This window comes from Nothoprocta perdicaria, unplaced genomic scaffold, assembly GCF_003342845.1.
Source record: "Nothoprocta perdicaria isolate Ctin4 unplaced genomic scaffold, notPer1 scaffold_145, whole genome shotgun sequence".
In the NCBI taxonomy this organism is placed as follows: Eukaryota; Metazoa; Chordata; class Aves; order Tinamiformes; family Tinamidae; genus Nothoprocta; species Nothoprocta perdicaria.
Genome location: NW_020454594.1, coordinates 924975 through 939906, shown reverse-complemented (window position 1 = coordinate 939906; position 14932 = coordinate 924975). Strand labels below are relative to the sequence as shown.

At 38.4% G+C, this 14932-nt stretch overlaps 1 protein-coding gene across 2 annotated transcripts in view; it reads left to right on the top strand.

Moving 5' to 3' along the window:
- The window catches only part of NAA16 (N(alpha)-acetyltransferase 16, NatA auxiliary subunit), a 65732-nt gene that overhangs the window by 1094 nt on the left and 49706 nt on the right, over positions 1-14932 (top strand). Inside the window, exons 1-4 of one of the 2 annotated variants that reach the window (XM_026034499.1) lie at positions 1905-1953; positions 7924-8008; positions 10226-10330; positions 14130-14287. In XM_026034499.1, the coding sequence (XP_025890284.1) occupies positions 1933-1953; positions 7924-8008; positions 10226-10330; positions 14130-14287 (369 nt within the window). In that variant the 5' untranslated portion in view covers positions 1905-1932. Of the gene's footprint in view, positions 1-1904; positions 1954-7923; positions 8009-10225; positions 10331-14129; positions 14288-14932 lie in introns of those variants that run through there. The other variant, XM_026034498.1, reaches the window with a different exon arrangement.

Sequence of the window (14932 nt, the reverse complement as noted above, 5' to 3'; positions counted from 1 at the left end):
CAATCACCTTTAAAATGATAAGGTAAGAGCTTCTATACAAGATCATTTTGTACACAACCTATTCTCTGTTGTATTGTGCTGTGAAGCCACTATTAACTTCATTCTCCTCAACTAAGAAGTTATATAACTTCAGTGAAGCTCTCGTGGAAATGTGCTTGCTTTCTAAAGCCTCCTGAAGAGTTAAGTGATGTGTAACTCCTGTGCCTGAAGCATTGAAGTTTCACTTGTTCATATGCCACTTCATATACTTATTGAAATTTAGTTTCTTGCAGCTTACTAGCTTTGACTCTTTTGATAGCTGTGTATAACTGCAGTAGTAGTGTCTATGTAGTCCAAATCCAGCCTTTGGATTCTAGTAACTAGCACAGCATGTAGTGCTGAGGGCTGTTCTGTGGCCAAAGCAGCTTTTTCCCATTTTAGTGCTGTCAGAGTACTTGAAACGACTGGAGATGCGACGAGCATTTTGTAAATCAGCAAAATATTGTGAATGTGGGAGGCTGTATAATAGGACTTTACAAGCATGTAATGACTTAATCACTTGGAACAGATGTGAGGTGCCTGTGTTAGCATATTAAATCTAAGAATTTTTATAAGCACTTTGCAGAGAATTAGTGGTTATGAAATACGAAACTCAAAGGCTCAAAGRAATTGAGAATTACTCAGGAGTCACTCATTGTGTGTATGTGGATGTATACACATATGGGAGAGGTTATTGCGAGTCTGCTCAAGATTCCTGAATAATAGTGAACCCAGCTTGCTCGGAGCTCATGGAGTTCAGAACTGTGGGAGCCGTGAAATCACAAGGAGCTGAGTGAAGAGTCCTCAGCATTAGTTTGTGTGCTTGACAATACAGGGCAAGCCAGCTTAAAACTAGCTGTGGTGTGATTACATAAGTAGAGCCACTGCAGCATAGGTTAAGCTCTAACATATAGGTAATAATTGTTTCTGTGTATGGCTGTGGTGCTGCTAGAGCTCTTCCTAAAGGCTGTYTCAACCTCTGTGTCTGGAAGCTAGGTCTTCTCAGCTTTGCTTTCTCTCTTCTGTTTTATTAGCCTAAGCATTCTTGTTCTGGAAGCTGTTCCCTTGCCTAGAGGGGTGGCATTGCTTAAGAGGGAGAGGCTGAGCAATTTCAGGCTCCCTTCCCCTGCACTTTGGCGGTCCCGTAAAAGGCAGGGAGAAAGTGTTGGGAAACTTCCTGGCCCTTCCTTTCGCAGGAAGGGAGAAAGGCATCAAAAGAGGTTTAATACAGGAAACCTTCCCCTCCCAACCCACATGCTTCTATAAGTAGGTTTCAGCTGTAATTGAGCTTCTGTGACTTTTTTTTAGGGGAAAGGGGAGGGAGAGGAGAGGAAAGGAAATGGGATGGCCTGGATTTAAAAAAATACAGCAACTCAAATGTTTCTTGTTAATACTAGAGTTTGGCAACTTGCATTTGGTGATCTGACTCTACTAAAGTTTAGAGAGATCTTTTATTTTGCCTATCTGTGCAAGTTCTAAGCGTGCCTTCGATTATATTTGCTTATGCAGCTTTTCCATTTGAGAACCCGGATTGCTAACTACATTTTACCTTAAAATATAGGATTAAGAAATCAAATCAAATTTAATAGTTCATCTAGATGGAGTTGATTTTAGTCTATGATACTAGTTCATACAGGTTGCTCAGAGGAGGGAGTGGGGTGATGCTGGATTAGTTGTTTAGACTTTTCTTTTTGAAATGGGTAACTGTTTTCAAATGACTGGTGGTGTCTGTCCTCTGCCATGTGGTGTAAAGTGTTTATTTCGTATGGCAATAATGGATAATACAGCTGTGGATGGTATCGTGCGTTTAAATAACTAATGATTTGATGCCTTGGTGAATTCCATATATTATTTTKATGTAAGAAGAGGTTTGTTTCCCCAGTTGCAAATATTTCCCTTAAGGATAGTCTGTTAATGTTTCCTGTCATAAGAGAGGTAAGTCACAGTACCATTTCAGATAGAAGTCATTGTTCTTGCAGATTTGAAAGAAGAGCTTAGTCATCTGCTCTCTTGACTTAACTAAATCTCCCCAAACCTGCCAGGATATCATTTTATAGCCATAACTTGTTGCTTCTTAGTTTAGCTAGGTGTTTTTTCACTTTTTCTTTTGTAAAGAAATCTTAAATTATGCAATGTGTCCATCTCTTCTCAAGATTGACYTGTTTTCTGTATACTGTCTTTTTTTGTTCCCTGGCTAACATAGTGCTCTTGGGAGATTCTTTCTCAGATAAGCTACGTCTACCTGTGTTTCTAGGAGATACTTCAGTTAACACAGCACCGTACCCTCCTAATCATCGAGTTTAGTGCTTGCGGTATCACAAGGTGGATGAGTAACAGAGCTGAGGTAGCCGTTTTATCTGGGGGGTTGTGGCGGTCTGAAGTCACAAATCAGTTCCTTTAAAGACATTACTGTCACTAAAGCTCTGTAACTAATAAACCCATTGGTTTGGGAACAGTTGTTACTTGTGCTGTTGGAGGGTAATACATAGGAAGAAGGCAGCCTGTTTTGTTGATAATAACATTCAAAAGGGTGACTGAAGATAACTGGCGAASTGCAGACTGATAGAATTGTAGGGGCTATTCTGTTAGACCTGTAGATTGAGAGATGTAAGACAATATGCATCTTGCTAAGGGGAAATCATGYCTTGCCTTGCTTAGCGATTCAAGTGGCTCTGATTTGGAGAAGCCTGTATTTCAAATAGTCCTGTTTTAATTTTCAAGAAGAGTTTCAAGAGGCCTTTGTGATTGTAATCATTGTCAAGTTGTTTATTCATGCTGAACTTCTTGAAGGAAAGATCCTATCTGGATAAATTGATAACTCTTCAGAATAAAACCCATGGAGATTTGGCTGGAACTTTTTCTAAATTATTTATAGTTAGGTAGAACAGAGTAAATGATAAATAGCAACATGAGTTTTGTCATACAAAGCTACCTCTGCGGCTTTTCAGATAAACTTCACCTTTACTGTTGTTAATTGATATTCAGTGACATTCAGTTTATTAGGTGGATGTGTTACATTTGGGAATCCTAATTTACCACAGCAGAACTCTGAGCTGAATTGTTTCTAAGGATTGAGATTTTTAGGGATTTTTTTGAAGTTCTGCTTAAACAGTTTTAGAGAGCAGCAGTTAAAAACAGTGACACACAGGCTCTCCCCTACCAGAGAAGAAGGAATAATTCCTAGAATTCTAAGTCCGTTGTAAGCCTATATTGGTGGAACTTTTTTTGTGCCCCTCCCCCAGCCTTCTTGGAAAAGGAAGGAAAGTATGAAATGACATTTTAAAAGGGGGACAACTGTAGCAGAAGATTCTGAACCCATGTGGTAGCTGTGAAGTAGTGAGCTCCAAACTGGAGGAAATAGAACTGTAGAACCCCTTACTGTAAGATGTAGTTAGTAGCTGCTGAAGTTTCAGGCACTGAGTGGAATCATGGAAATAAGTCTTTTCAATTTTAATTTGTGCAAAGATGCAACCTCTTGTTGACGAGATTGGTGAGCTGCAAGTGACTGGACACTGAGTGCATTCTGGAAGTAACTGTGATAATGGTTGTTTTAAGAATAATCCTCTCCCTGTGTGCCCGCCACTGCCCCTTGCTTCTGATAGTGCCCTGTACCTGGTGGGCTTCTTGCCTGATCTTTTAGGGTTCATGCAGTTCTCTTGCTTCGTAGTCTGAAACACTGTATGAAGTKCTGTGTGGAATGTTGTGATGGAGGTTAGCTTTTTAGGTCTGCATCAGACCTAAATCCTTTAGACCTCCATCAGATCTGCATTGGCCTTGAACTTGTTTTAACATGTTAATTAAAAGTTGAATCTTTAAAATTTGAGCTTTATACAGGTGTGTGTATTGGGTCCCCAAAAAAACGCTGCTCACGTTGCTAGTTTGATTTACTCTACTTGCAGTTCCAGTAGCTTTTGGAGCACCTGCTTCRTCTGAGTTCTTGATAGTCAAATTGCAGTTTCATCCTAGGAGATGCAAACTGGTCTCTTTGGTACTTAAGACTGTTTTTTAATTTGCAGGTTGAGTATAAAATGTGTGACAAGACTATGGCTTGTCAGATTTCTAATGTTGTTCCACGTGTTCCTGAACTGTAGAGAGATACTCTATTAACTCAACGTGAGAAGCTAAAAACTTCTAAAAAAGCTGTTTGCTAAATGATCTGTGTAGTTTCTACCGCTTTGTTTTAAGCAAAGCATATCCTAGGGAATTCAAGGTTTACTGAATGTGTGTGCAGCACAGAGTAGATCTTAACTTAAGGCAAGTACTTTAATAAGCAGTTTCTCCCTGTCATCCTTTCTCTCACCCAGAAAGGGATATAGTTAATAGGATTGGTAAAAAAAAAAAATGTCCCACTAAAAGATTATAATACTATTGTTTATCAGACACCTTCAATATGATAATAAAAACTATTAGCCAACAATTCTGAAGTGCAATATGGTACAGAATATTGTGGTTATTGTACAGAATACAGATAGAAATGAAGTGTGTTTTATGTAATCTGTAGGTTTGAACTTTAATCTTTTTTTTTTTTTTCTGTGCTGCTGAAGGCAAGGAAGGCACTCTATACAGAGGATTGTGATAGTAGAAGGTTAAATGTTACGGTGTGATTACTGCTGTGATGACTAAAATATTACCCCTCTATCTAATCCTGGCCACTTTATTTATTTTTCACCACCGTGTGTAGCCTGGGGCTTATTGCTGTTCTGCATGGCCACATCGCCAAATTTGGGGCAGGGGGACTAATGTGGCCTCTATTTTCACAGTTGAAGTGAGAGGAACTGGAGGTTGATTGGCTTGCTCTTTATTTCAGCTAATGGCCTTAATGTTGCTATCTGATCTGACTGGGAGAAAAACAAACAAAAATCCCACAAAACTATTACGTTCTTTGAATGTAATATTACACTTTGCCTTTCTTGTGGAAGTGTGAGTTGCTGCAGAAATAATGCCACTTCAGCATGTTCAGGAGCCTGAGGGATGGAGAATGCAGAAGGGAAAGTGATTATGACAACTGCAGCCCTGTCTTAGTAGCCTATCGAGGTTACTGCTCTAGATGCCTTCTGAAAATTCCCTCAAGTAGGTGTTAATGTGCGAGCGGGATAATGAGATGTTCTTCCGTTCTCAAACTGCTGATCTATCTCAAACTGCTGATCTRTATATTAAACATCAACATGTTGAAAGTATAACTGTTCTCTGGAGAAAAAAAGAAAAAAGTTTTGTCTCGACAAGCGAATGTTTTGTCCARTGAGGTGTTGAGCCTATAAATATAGGTACTGTCATACTTTTGCAAGTAGTTAAGCATAATTTATGTATTAACAGCATACAGAATTGAGCAGTGGTACACAAATCATTTTGTTTGTAAGTGATCTTAAGGAGCCATTCCAAGTTCCATTTCTGTTAATAGCCAATCTACATGGATTTTTTCCTCCTCTTGAAAAGGTGGCATATGAGAGCTTACTAATTTCAATTAAATTTTATGGAACCTTAGGTAGAAAAAGCAGTGCAGACTAATTTTAAATTATGCTCCTTTCTCTAAGTTGTTGTATTCTTAATAGTTTTTTAAACTTTACTTCGTAGAGGTTTTACTACTTGATGTCTAGTGTGTTAAATAGCTAAACTAGGCATCATTCTCTATATATTGCTGTAGGCAGCAATAGATTTCCAAGTAGATTTTTATCTCTAGGTTAGTGTTGGAAAAGGGAAATAAACCAAGAYGAGACATTTGATAAAGGAAGTAACATCCTTCCTGAAACATCTGGTAGCATAAGTGTTAGATGGTGCTTTAGCCTTGCCAAAAGCTTCCTTTGAGGTTTCAGCATGTAAGAATTAAAGCCAAAGCACAAATAGTTGGCAGGAAATTATTGCCATAAAAAGCTCATATTAAGCACAACAGAGAAAGCTGTCTCTTAAAAAACCCCGGCGTATTAGCTTGCAATTTTAATGCACCAAAGCTTAATTCAATGGGACTGATGTAAATAAATGCATATAAGCTATATTTGTCCTGATTGGCTCACAACTTGAGAATCCATGCTGGAGCCACCAGCTTTGTCCGCTTGGAAATCGTCTTCCTTACCATGGTACATAACAGTTTTGTGTGACACTCACATAYGATCTTCTCTAAATAAGTTACAGGTAGAGCATGGTGTGCTCATACGTGATCTCACAGACAAATTTCAAGGCACTCCTTTTGCCAAGTTTGGGCACATTAAAACCCAAGCCTTCACAATGCAACTAAATCTGCAAGCCTTTCAATATATCTGTATGTATTGATAATGCCATAAAAAGTCTACGTTGCTTAGCAGAGCTGAGCCGGGGAAGGGATGGCTTCCAGCTAACATCAGCACTTATTTCGGGTGTATATGTGGGCAGAGAAATCACCTTTTGACCAACCAACCAGCAAGGCTGTGTCATAATTGGGAGAATAAAATGAAACCGATAAAAATCCTGTGTTTCTGTAGTCTGCTCTTTGTGATGACACAAGTTCTTCTGTCTGGTAACTGCTAGCAGGACAAGAGATACTATCTTCTGAGATGAGTTTGCCACTAACTTACCTTGATTATAAGACCAAATCTCACTATCAGTTGGAACATGAGACCAAGTACACCTGTACCAAAGATTAACCCTTTTTCAAATTCTAGTGCTGTGTATTTTGCTCAAATTATGCCTGCTTAAAATAACTTTCTAGGCACTCAATTCATCTCTGTGCCAAGAAGGAACACCTTTTTGGGGCGGGGGGGAGGTGGTGGTGTCAGTCTTCAGGGCTCTTGAGCCAGGTAACTTCTGTTATTTGGTTTCACTCATATTCCCAAGAATCATGGGAACACGGAGGGATGGTCATGCTTTGTTACTTCTTTAATACTTAGCTGAATAAATGTAAACATACCAAAAGCATTGTTAGTAGTGTCTCAGGACTATTTTTTTTTTTATTTTAAAAAGATACTTGTTGTATTAAGGGCCCATTCTGCCCTTTTTCTGCCTTCTTCTTGCCTCTCGTCTGGAAAGATCCCAAGTTAGGATCCTGCATATTTCAGAAAGAGGTTTGGAAATTAGTTTTCAATTTACTTTTTTTTTGCTATTGTCTAAATGTTAATTGCCACAGTGTAACTATATTTCTCTCTGGGAATCTCTGTTCATGCTGCCAAAAGTCAGTAGGATAAGGCACTGAGCAACCTGATCTCATGTCAAGGTTAACTCTTTGCTTTGAGGGTGAATATCCAAAGGTTCCTGCCAATCAGAATAATTCAGTGATACAGTCTTCAATTAATCTTGGTTGTCTGAAAGTGCTGTGAATTTTAGACAGTCCGAACTCTTCTGTAGTTCAGCTTTTTACCAGGCACTCTGGAAAAGGGATTTTTGTTTTCATATGTTAGCTAGTTATCCAAGAGGGAACATAGGCAGGTAGATATCTGTGCTTCTGGTAGGTCATGGTGTCTTAGGACTGCAGAGATGTTGAAGCATCTGAGGGTTCTTACTCTGAGGGCTGGTGAAAGGGGATGTTGAGAGGGATCTCTGGTTTCTTTAAGCTTCTGAGTTTTCTCAAGAGTTCTCTTGGATCTCCAGTTTAAGCATTTCCATATCACAGTAAAGGCTTTCACTTCTTTTTTCCTATTTCTATCGTAACGGAGTTGCATCCTTTACAATAGTTACAAGGAGACTTGATGGGTAAAGAGTTAGATTTCAGCAGAGATCATGAAGTAGAATATTAGCTGCAAGTAAATGAAGGCAGATGATGTTGTGAATGCTGAAGAGAAGAAATGTAATATGAACAGTCATTCAACTGGCACTCATTAGTGATCTAATTGCTGCCACCTTACTGAAAGAACTGCTGCATTTGTACTACTGTTTTAAGACGCTCTTGTTTTCTAAAAGCATTTCTTTAAATTGTAATCCATCTTTTTTTTTCTCCCACAGAAATGCTATGAGCAAAAACAATACAAAAATGGACTCAAGTTCTGCAAGATGATCCTCTCTAACCCGAAGTTTGCTGAACATGGAGGTAATTGCAGGCCTTGAGCGATTTCTTTTTTTCCCTTCTCCCTCTCATGGGTCTAAATATACAGTCAGTCTATGCCGTAGTGCAGGGGAAGAAATAATCCTGTCACTGAATATGACTCTATCTTTAAGATGGAATAATACTGTGATTTTTTTCAGTGTTGATTTGTTAAGACTAAGTGTCTGTTAGCACCGCTTGAAGCACTGGTGTGTGATGGGATAGTAAATTGCATGGTGGAAGTGCACTTGAGTTAAGCTTCCAGGGAAGTTGCCTTTCTAGGTTTCCAGGCCAGAGTGCTAGGGTATGGGTGTGTTCTGCGAATGGGAGGGATGTGTGTGCTTTTTTCGTTTGTTTTTACAGGTGTTTTGGTAAGGAATTAAGGATCTGACTTTCCTTGACAACTGAAAACTTTGAATTAACCTTCTCGACTGCAAATCAAGTTGCTGCTTGTAAAGGAACTTAGTTAAGTGTAATAATTTTGATGCTGAAGCCTGGAGCTGAAAGTAATGTGAAAATCTGTTTCTGATAAGTATTGCAAGAAATTAGATAGGAAAATATAGTGCTTTTTTTTTTTTTTTTTTTTTTTTTTTTTTTTTTTAAATCTGTCACCTTGTTCCTCCGTAAGATACTGTGGCCCAGGTATGTTAGGGTGTTATGTAGCCTCCATTGCTTGCTTCAGGAGGTCTTTCCTTCTGAAACTTTTTTTTCCCTTGTTTGTCTGCTGTTGAAGCATTCAACAACTCTGCATGTATTCTGTCACTAAGATAATTTTGCCAAGATTTTATGGTCAGATTGGAAAAAGTTTGTGACTAATCCTTCTTATTTGATTCTTCCATCAGTGCCTGCTGTTTCTTGGTTGTCCTCATTATTTTCCTAGAGACAAAAATACAGTCTAAGCTACTTGAAAGCTGTAGAGACGCTGCTTATCTCTGTGACCTAATACACTTTTCTCTGACACTAGCATTTTTATAACCTCTTGTTACACATTTCTATGGTCTTGTCCTGGAAAAGCTTGAGGCACCAACTGCAGACAAACAGCTCCTTTGGCAGTCCACATATTACTTGGGCTCAGAGCCACTAATGGCTTTGAAGCTTGGGAGCAAAGCCTGGAGTGAACAGCTGAAGCAGAACTAAGCCAGAGAAATGATCTGATGGGAAGCTGCGCTGTTGTCACACTAAAGTTAGAAACCTCTAGTGAGAAGGTGACAAACGTTGCTGCAGTTGGACACTTGCCTGCCTTTGTTTATGAAGGTAGGAGGAGGCTGAACCCTTCACTCAGTAGGGATACTTTTTTTTCTGGCTTTCTATATTCTTACAGTCTACTTTTTGGGATGATTTTAACAAAACAAAACCCCAAACTTTGGTTCCTTTCTTGGTTCACTGTTTACTTCTGCAGAAAATCATGTTAGAGACAGGTCTATCCATTAAACTTCAGGCTGACTTTCTAGCTTATGTCTGACCTGGATATCATAGGCCCTTTCCGTGAGTATGCAGGAAAAATTTGTATTTACAGGAAAGCCAAAGTACTAGGATGAAAATATGACTAATGTGCTGTCTTTAGCAGAGGCTGAAAGTGAGTGATCTCTTACTTAGCAGGGGAAGCAGCATGGATTTGGAATAGCTTTTGGGCATGCGTGTAACTTGTTTTCCACAATGTTCCCTGAAGAGTGGTGTGGAGGAGTGATAGTCAAACCAGCATATCACTGGCAATCGTTTCACCTCTTTAAATACTGCCAACTTCCATTTAAATACCCGCTTTGGAAAGGTCTTGTGTCTCAAAAATACTGTACAAGGTAATAGGTTACTCTTAACCAAAGCAGCCTTTTCATGGAGAAGGTGATTATAACAGATCTTTATTTCTTATGACATTATAAAAGCTAATGATTTTCTTTGTTTTGCCTACCTTGAGTTCTAATGTACAACAAAAAGCTCTCCAAAATGTCTTTGGCTTATTCTTAGCTGCTTTAAGAGAGTTAACTGTTGTGTTTATTGATGTAGCTTGTGTTGTCTGTCATATTTCTGTAATGCTGTACTGTGGTCTTTTTAAGACTGGCATTTAAAAAAAGGCAAATACTGTGTAACAATCTTCAGCTGTGCTAAGCAGCTATCCTGATCTAAATTTATCACTTATTGGGGAACTGTTTGGCAACTTCAAAGGATGTCTGTATTGTGGAGCTGGCATATGGGAAGTCAAACACAAGCATATGATATTTCTTACAGAGACTCTGGCTATGAAAGGATTGACCTTGAACTGCTTAGGGAAGAAGGAAGAAGCCTATGAATTTGTTCGTAAAGGACTTCGTAATGATGTGAAGAGTCATGTCTGTATCCTTTGTAAAACATACCCTGGCCTTTTTTTTTGCCATATATTCTAACTTTATTATATAAAGTTCTGTTGCTACATAGTACATATTTCTGAAGTGCATAATGTGGTTTATGTACAAAAGATGTATATAAGGAATATTAATTTTTAATAAGGTTTTCCTTTCCTTTCTACAATTCTGTAGAATCTTTAAGAAAAAGGTCTCATGTTTCTCTTGCAAAAAGACTCTCACACGTGCTGTTTTGCAGAAAATAATTATATCTTGTAAAATCTGTTCTCTTCTAAAGATACAGATTTCTTAAGATGGTATAAAGAATTCGCTGTCACTCAGACTTAGCAAATTAGGTACTTTCACAGGACATATGGACTGCCTTAGGTGTACTGGTTTGACACATTTCTAGGAGCTTGTTTTGCAGAAATGTGTCCCCATGAAACACAATGAGCTCCCCAAGAGTTTTGAGAATTTGATTGTTATGCAATGTCTAGGAGACTATTTTTGACTTAAACCAAATGGCTAATTTGCCTTACATGAACTTCAGGTGTATGCGAAGCTGATTTGGGATCAGACATCCCCAAAAAATCTTGAAGTTCTTACCATCCAAAAATATTTTTAACTTATCACATTTGAAAGAAATGTTTTGCTGTGAAGACAAAGGGTTTGCTGTTTACTCTCTTCATATATTAAACCTCCAGGGAGTTAGAGGTTGAAAAATCCCCRAGCACGTGGAGGACATCAGAGTTGCTGGAGATCTGCCATATAGCAAACAAATGTACTTCGTGATCTATAGGAATTTAATATGTTAGATCTTGAAAGCTGAACATCTAAGGAATAGCAAAGCTATTTTTATCTGTGTATAAGGACTCTGGTGTCTTAAATTAGGGGAGTAAAAGATCCAGGATATGTGGGAGGAGAGCCTGAGGGTTCTGGTTTCCTAAGTAAAACAACAGGGTAGTATCTGTCAGCATCCCTAAGTCTTGTCCGTAACTCTTAAAATTTCTGAGAATATTTCCCTGCAACTGCTGGAAGAACCTGTGCTCTTTAAAGCCTCACTTGAGGGGGCAGTCAAGGACACTGTTATTGTGTTAACCTAAAATTAGAGAACTTGAGTTTAGTGGATTTTAATTGTTGTTTTACTTGTTAGACGGCTACGAGGACTTTCTGTCTTTTGACTTAAAGAGATTCAGATGAGTTTACACTTTAGCCACAAACATTCTTTTTCTTGGACTTTACCTGGGGTAATAGAATGTGTAGCTCTTATGTGCAAGCAAGAAGATTCGGTTTTCTGTTTTCCACTGTACCAGTCTAATTCTACAGAGTCCCCTCATAAGATGTGAGTTATCTATCCTTGCAGAATTACTTTCCTCATTTGTGGCATTTCAAGAAACAGCAAACCTACTGGATTATCACATTTGAAAAACCAACTGCTGTAACATCAGTGTTGCTGTGTGAATCTCTCCTAATGGTGGGCTGTAGTACGTAGGAAGAATTAAGGCTAGAAATCAACCTATTGTAGTCCACGAGAAATGAAGATCTGAGGCTGAGTGTTTTTGATAGGGGTTCTTCCTATGTCATTTGAAAATGGCTCAGGTCAGCCATGAGGTTCTGATGAAAGCTTGAAGTCCTGCTTGTCCCCAGTATAACCTGAGTAGAGCGCAGGAAGTTCTCTGAAATAAAGCTTAAATTGCCTCTGGTTTATATGACCTTAGTTCTTGCCCTTTGGATTAAAGGGAAAGGCTTTGTGTATCTACTCAGTGCACTTGCATTTCTGTGTACATGCCTATGCTTTTTTATATGTTACTATTTTTATACTTTGTAGAGGGTGATAAAATACAACTAATCAGTGTTCTGCATTGTGGAAGAACAGAAGAAAGTTTCAGTTCTTCTGCAGTACTAAGCAATTTCCCTTACTTATTTTGAGGGTTGGGGGATACTAGCTGCTTAAAACTGTTCAGGAGTGCGGAAGCTTTCTGATCAAATTATGAATGAGTTTTGGGCAATCCTGGACATAACTTGAGTCTTGGTTGGGTTAGAGCTCCTGGCTTATTTTGAGAGTTAATCTTGCAAAAGGTGATGTGTTGTATTTTCAGGATATTTTAGGCACACATAGAAAATTACACCAATTTATTGTAGGAGATGATTCTGACATCTTGCTTTATTGACGGCTATCAGCTGTTATAATTTTTTTTATACTTAGTAGTGGTAAAGACTCATTTCTAAATGTRTGATTGCTTGTAGTGGTTCCTCGTGTATTACTCGAGACATCACTTTAGCATTAAGTGCACACAAATTCTTTTGCACTGAATCTTCCTACTCAAGGTTCTATTCCCATTTCATGCTTGAACTCAAATGCATAGGATAGGATTTAGAGAAAGCTATTAAATTAACCTTTACAACGATACCCAATATCACTTCCCCCCCTCCCCCATCTTTAATTTTAAATTGTAATGGCAACAACAAGAGATAGTCACAAAGATGCTTACATTTTTTTTCATGGAGCCAGATGAAATGACTTTAGTAGACACATACAGCAGAGTCACTTGCTCGTGGGTTAGAAGTTCCCTTCAGTTCAATYGTTGCAGCTTCTTTTTGGCTGTGGTCATGTTTATTTCCTTATTATTCATAATTACAAGTCTATTTTTTTCTTAATATCTAGAACTTCAGGCATTATGTCCCTCTTAGAGAGGAGTTTATTTCAGTTGTAGTTCTGCTTCGTAGGTTAACCTGACCAGGTTAACCCATTGACATTTTTGATGTGGTTTCTCAACTTCAGATTAAAAAATTTAAAAATGAATGACCCTTTTTCTAAAGAAAAAGAGCTGAAGAAGAGCTGRGTCTGGGTTTGTTTCAAGTCAGTAGCATGGGAACTCCTGTTAAATTTTTGGCTCTTAGCCCTATGAGCTGTTTGTGCCATCTCTCTAATTGAGAGGGGCTGAAAGATGCTTATACCTCTTCCTGAACTTTGAGGTGTTTTGCTCCATTAATAAGGCATGTGGAAGAAGTTCATGGGAGAGTCCTGAGTCACTCTAATTTGAAAATCAGAATAAGTTCAGAGCTACTGCTGGAGGAGATACTGCTTCAGAGATACTCACCTGGAGTAGCAAGTGATAGATATTGCCAAGTAATTTTTCTTTTCATACAGCTCTCAGGCTGACACAAACACGCTCTGTGTAATGTGTTGCTATGACATCTCTTGCTTTCATGCTTTGAATTCAGAGCCTTTCCAGGATAAACAAGGTTGCATGAAAAACATCTAGTGAGATGACACAGTAGAGCTGGAAATCTAGGATGCTGTGAATTTGACAAGGATATTTGGCAACTAAGGAGAGACAGACATGCTAAAATTTCGTTCTTCAATCAAATTTACTTCTGTTTATCCCATATTGTGAGATATGGAGACTTAGTGTAAGTTACAGATAGGCAAGTCGGGAAGAATAAAACTTCTAGTAATAGTTTTGGTGAAGTGAGACACTTTTGGAATCAGAGTCTGCTGTAATTACAGTAGTATGCTAAAACGGTATATCTTTAGGAATAATTTTTCTTGAACCACAGTTGTTTCTGCTATTGAATATTTTGAAGGAGGTCAATGAATATGACTTTACAAGGTATTGAAAGTGATCCTTATCGCTTAACATTTTTGCTAATTTGGAAATATTTACTGTTTAAAATGTTTATCAGGTACGTCAGTATTTTGCAGTAATAAAGCTAAATTTACAACAGTGCTGAGCTTCAAGGAAGATATGAAATTGTTTGGTCTGTAGCACTTGCTTTGAGAATTGTRTGTCTTCCTTAACATGCATTAGGTTGGCATGTGTATGGCCTCTTGCAGCGTTCTGACAAGAAATACGATGAAGCGATCAAATGCTATCGGAATGCACTCAAACTCGATAAAGATAATCTCCAGATTTTGAGAGATCTCTCTCTCTTGCAGATTCAAATGAGGGATCTAGAAGGATATAGAGTAAGTATTCTATATACATTCCCATTCTATTAGTATAATTCTGTTACTTGATTATTTGTTACCACTAGTAATTCTGTTTCTAGGTATGTTTACTATTTCAAAGTGGAAAGTGATTTGAGCTCTTGTTCTAGAAAGTATGAAGATAAATGACAATAGAGCCTTATATAAAATGGAGAATAGACTCCAGAAGCACAGTTACTCTGTATCATTGTATTTGTGGATTACCTTTTCAATCTCTAGTTCTCAACTGCTTTAAATTTATTAGACTCTTAAGGAGTATTTGACACCCACTCTACTAAATCTTGACTCTTAATCTTGATCTACTTATTCTTACTTAATCTCGATTTATCTGGAGTATTGTGTGCAGTTATGGGCTCCCTAGTATAAGAGGACGTAGAGCTTCTAGAGAGGGTCCAGAGAAGAGCAACCAGGATGATTAAGGGACGAGAAGAGACTGAGTGAGCTTGGCCTGTTTTCTTTGGAGAAGGCTGAGAGGGGATATGATTAACATGGATAAGTACATGAAGGGGGAATGCAGGGAGGAAGAGGCCAAGCTCTTCTTGGTGGTGGCCAATGACAGGACAAGGGGCAGTGGGTACAAGCTGCTACACAGGAGCTTCCATCTCTGTGTGAGGAGGAACTTCT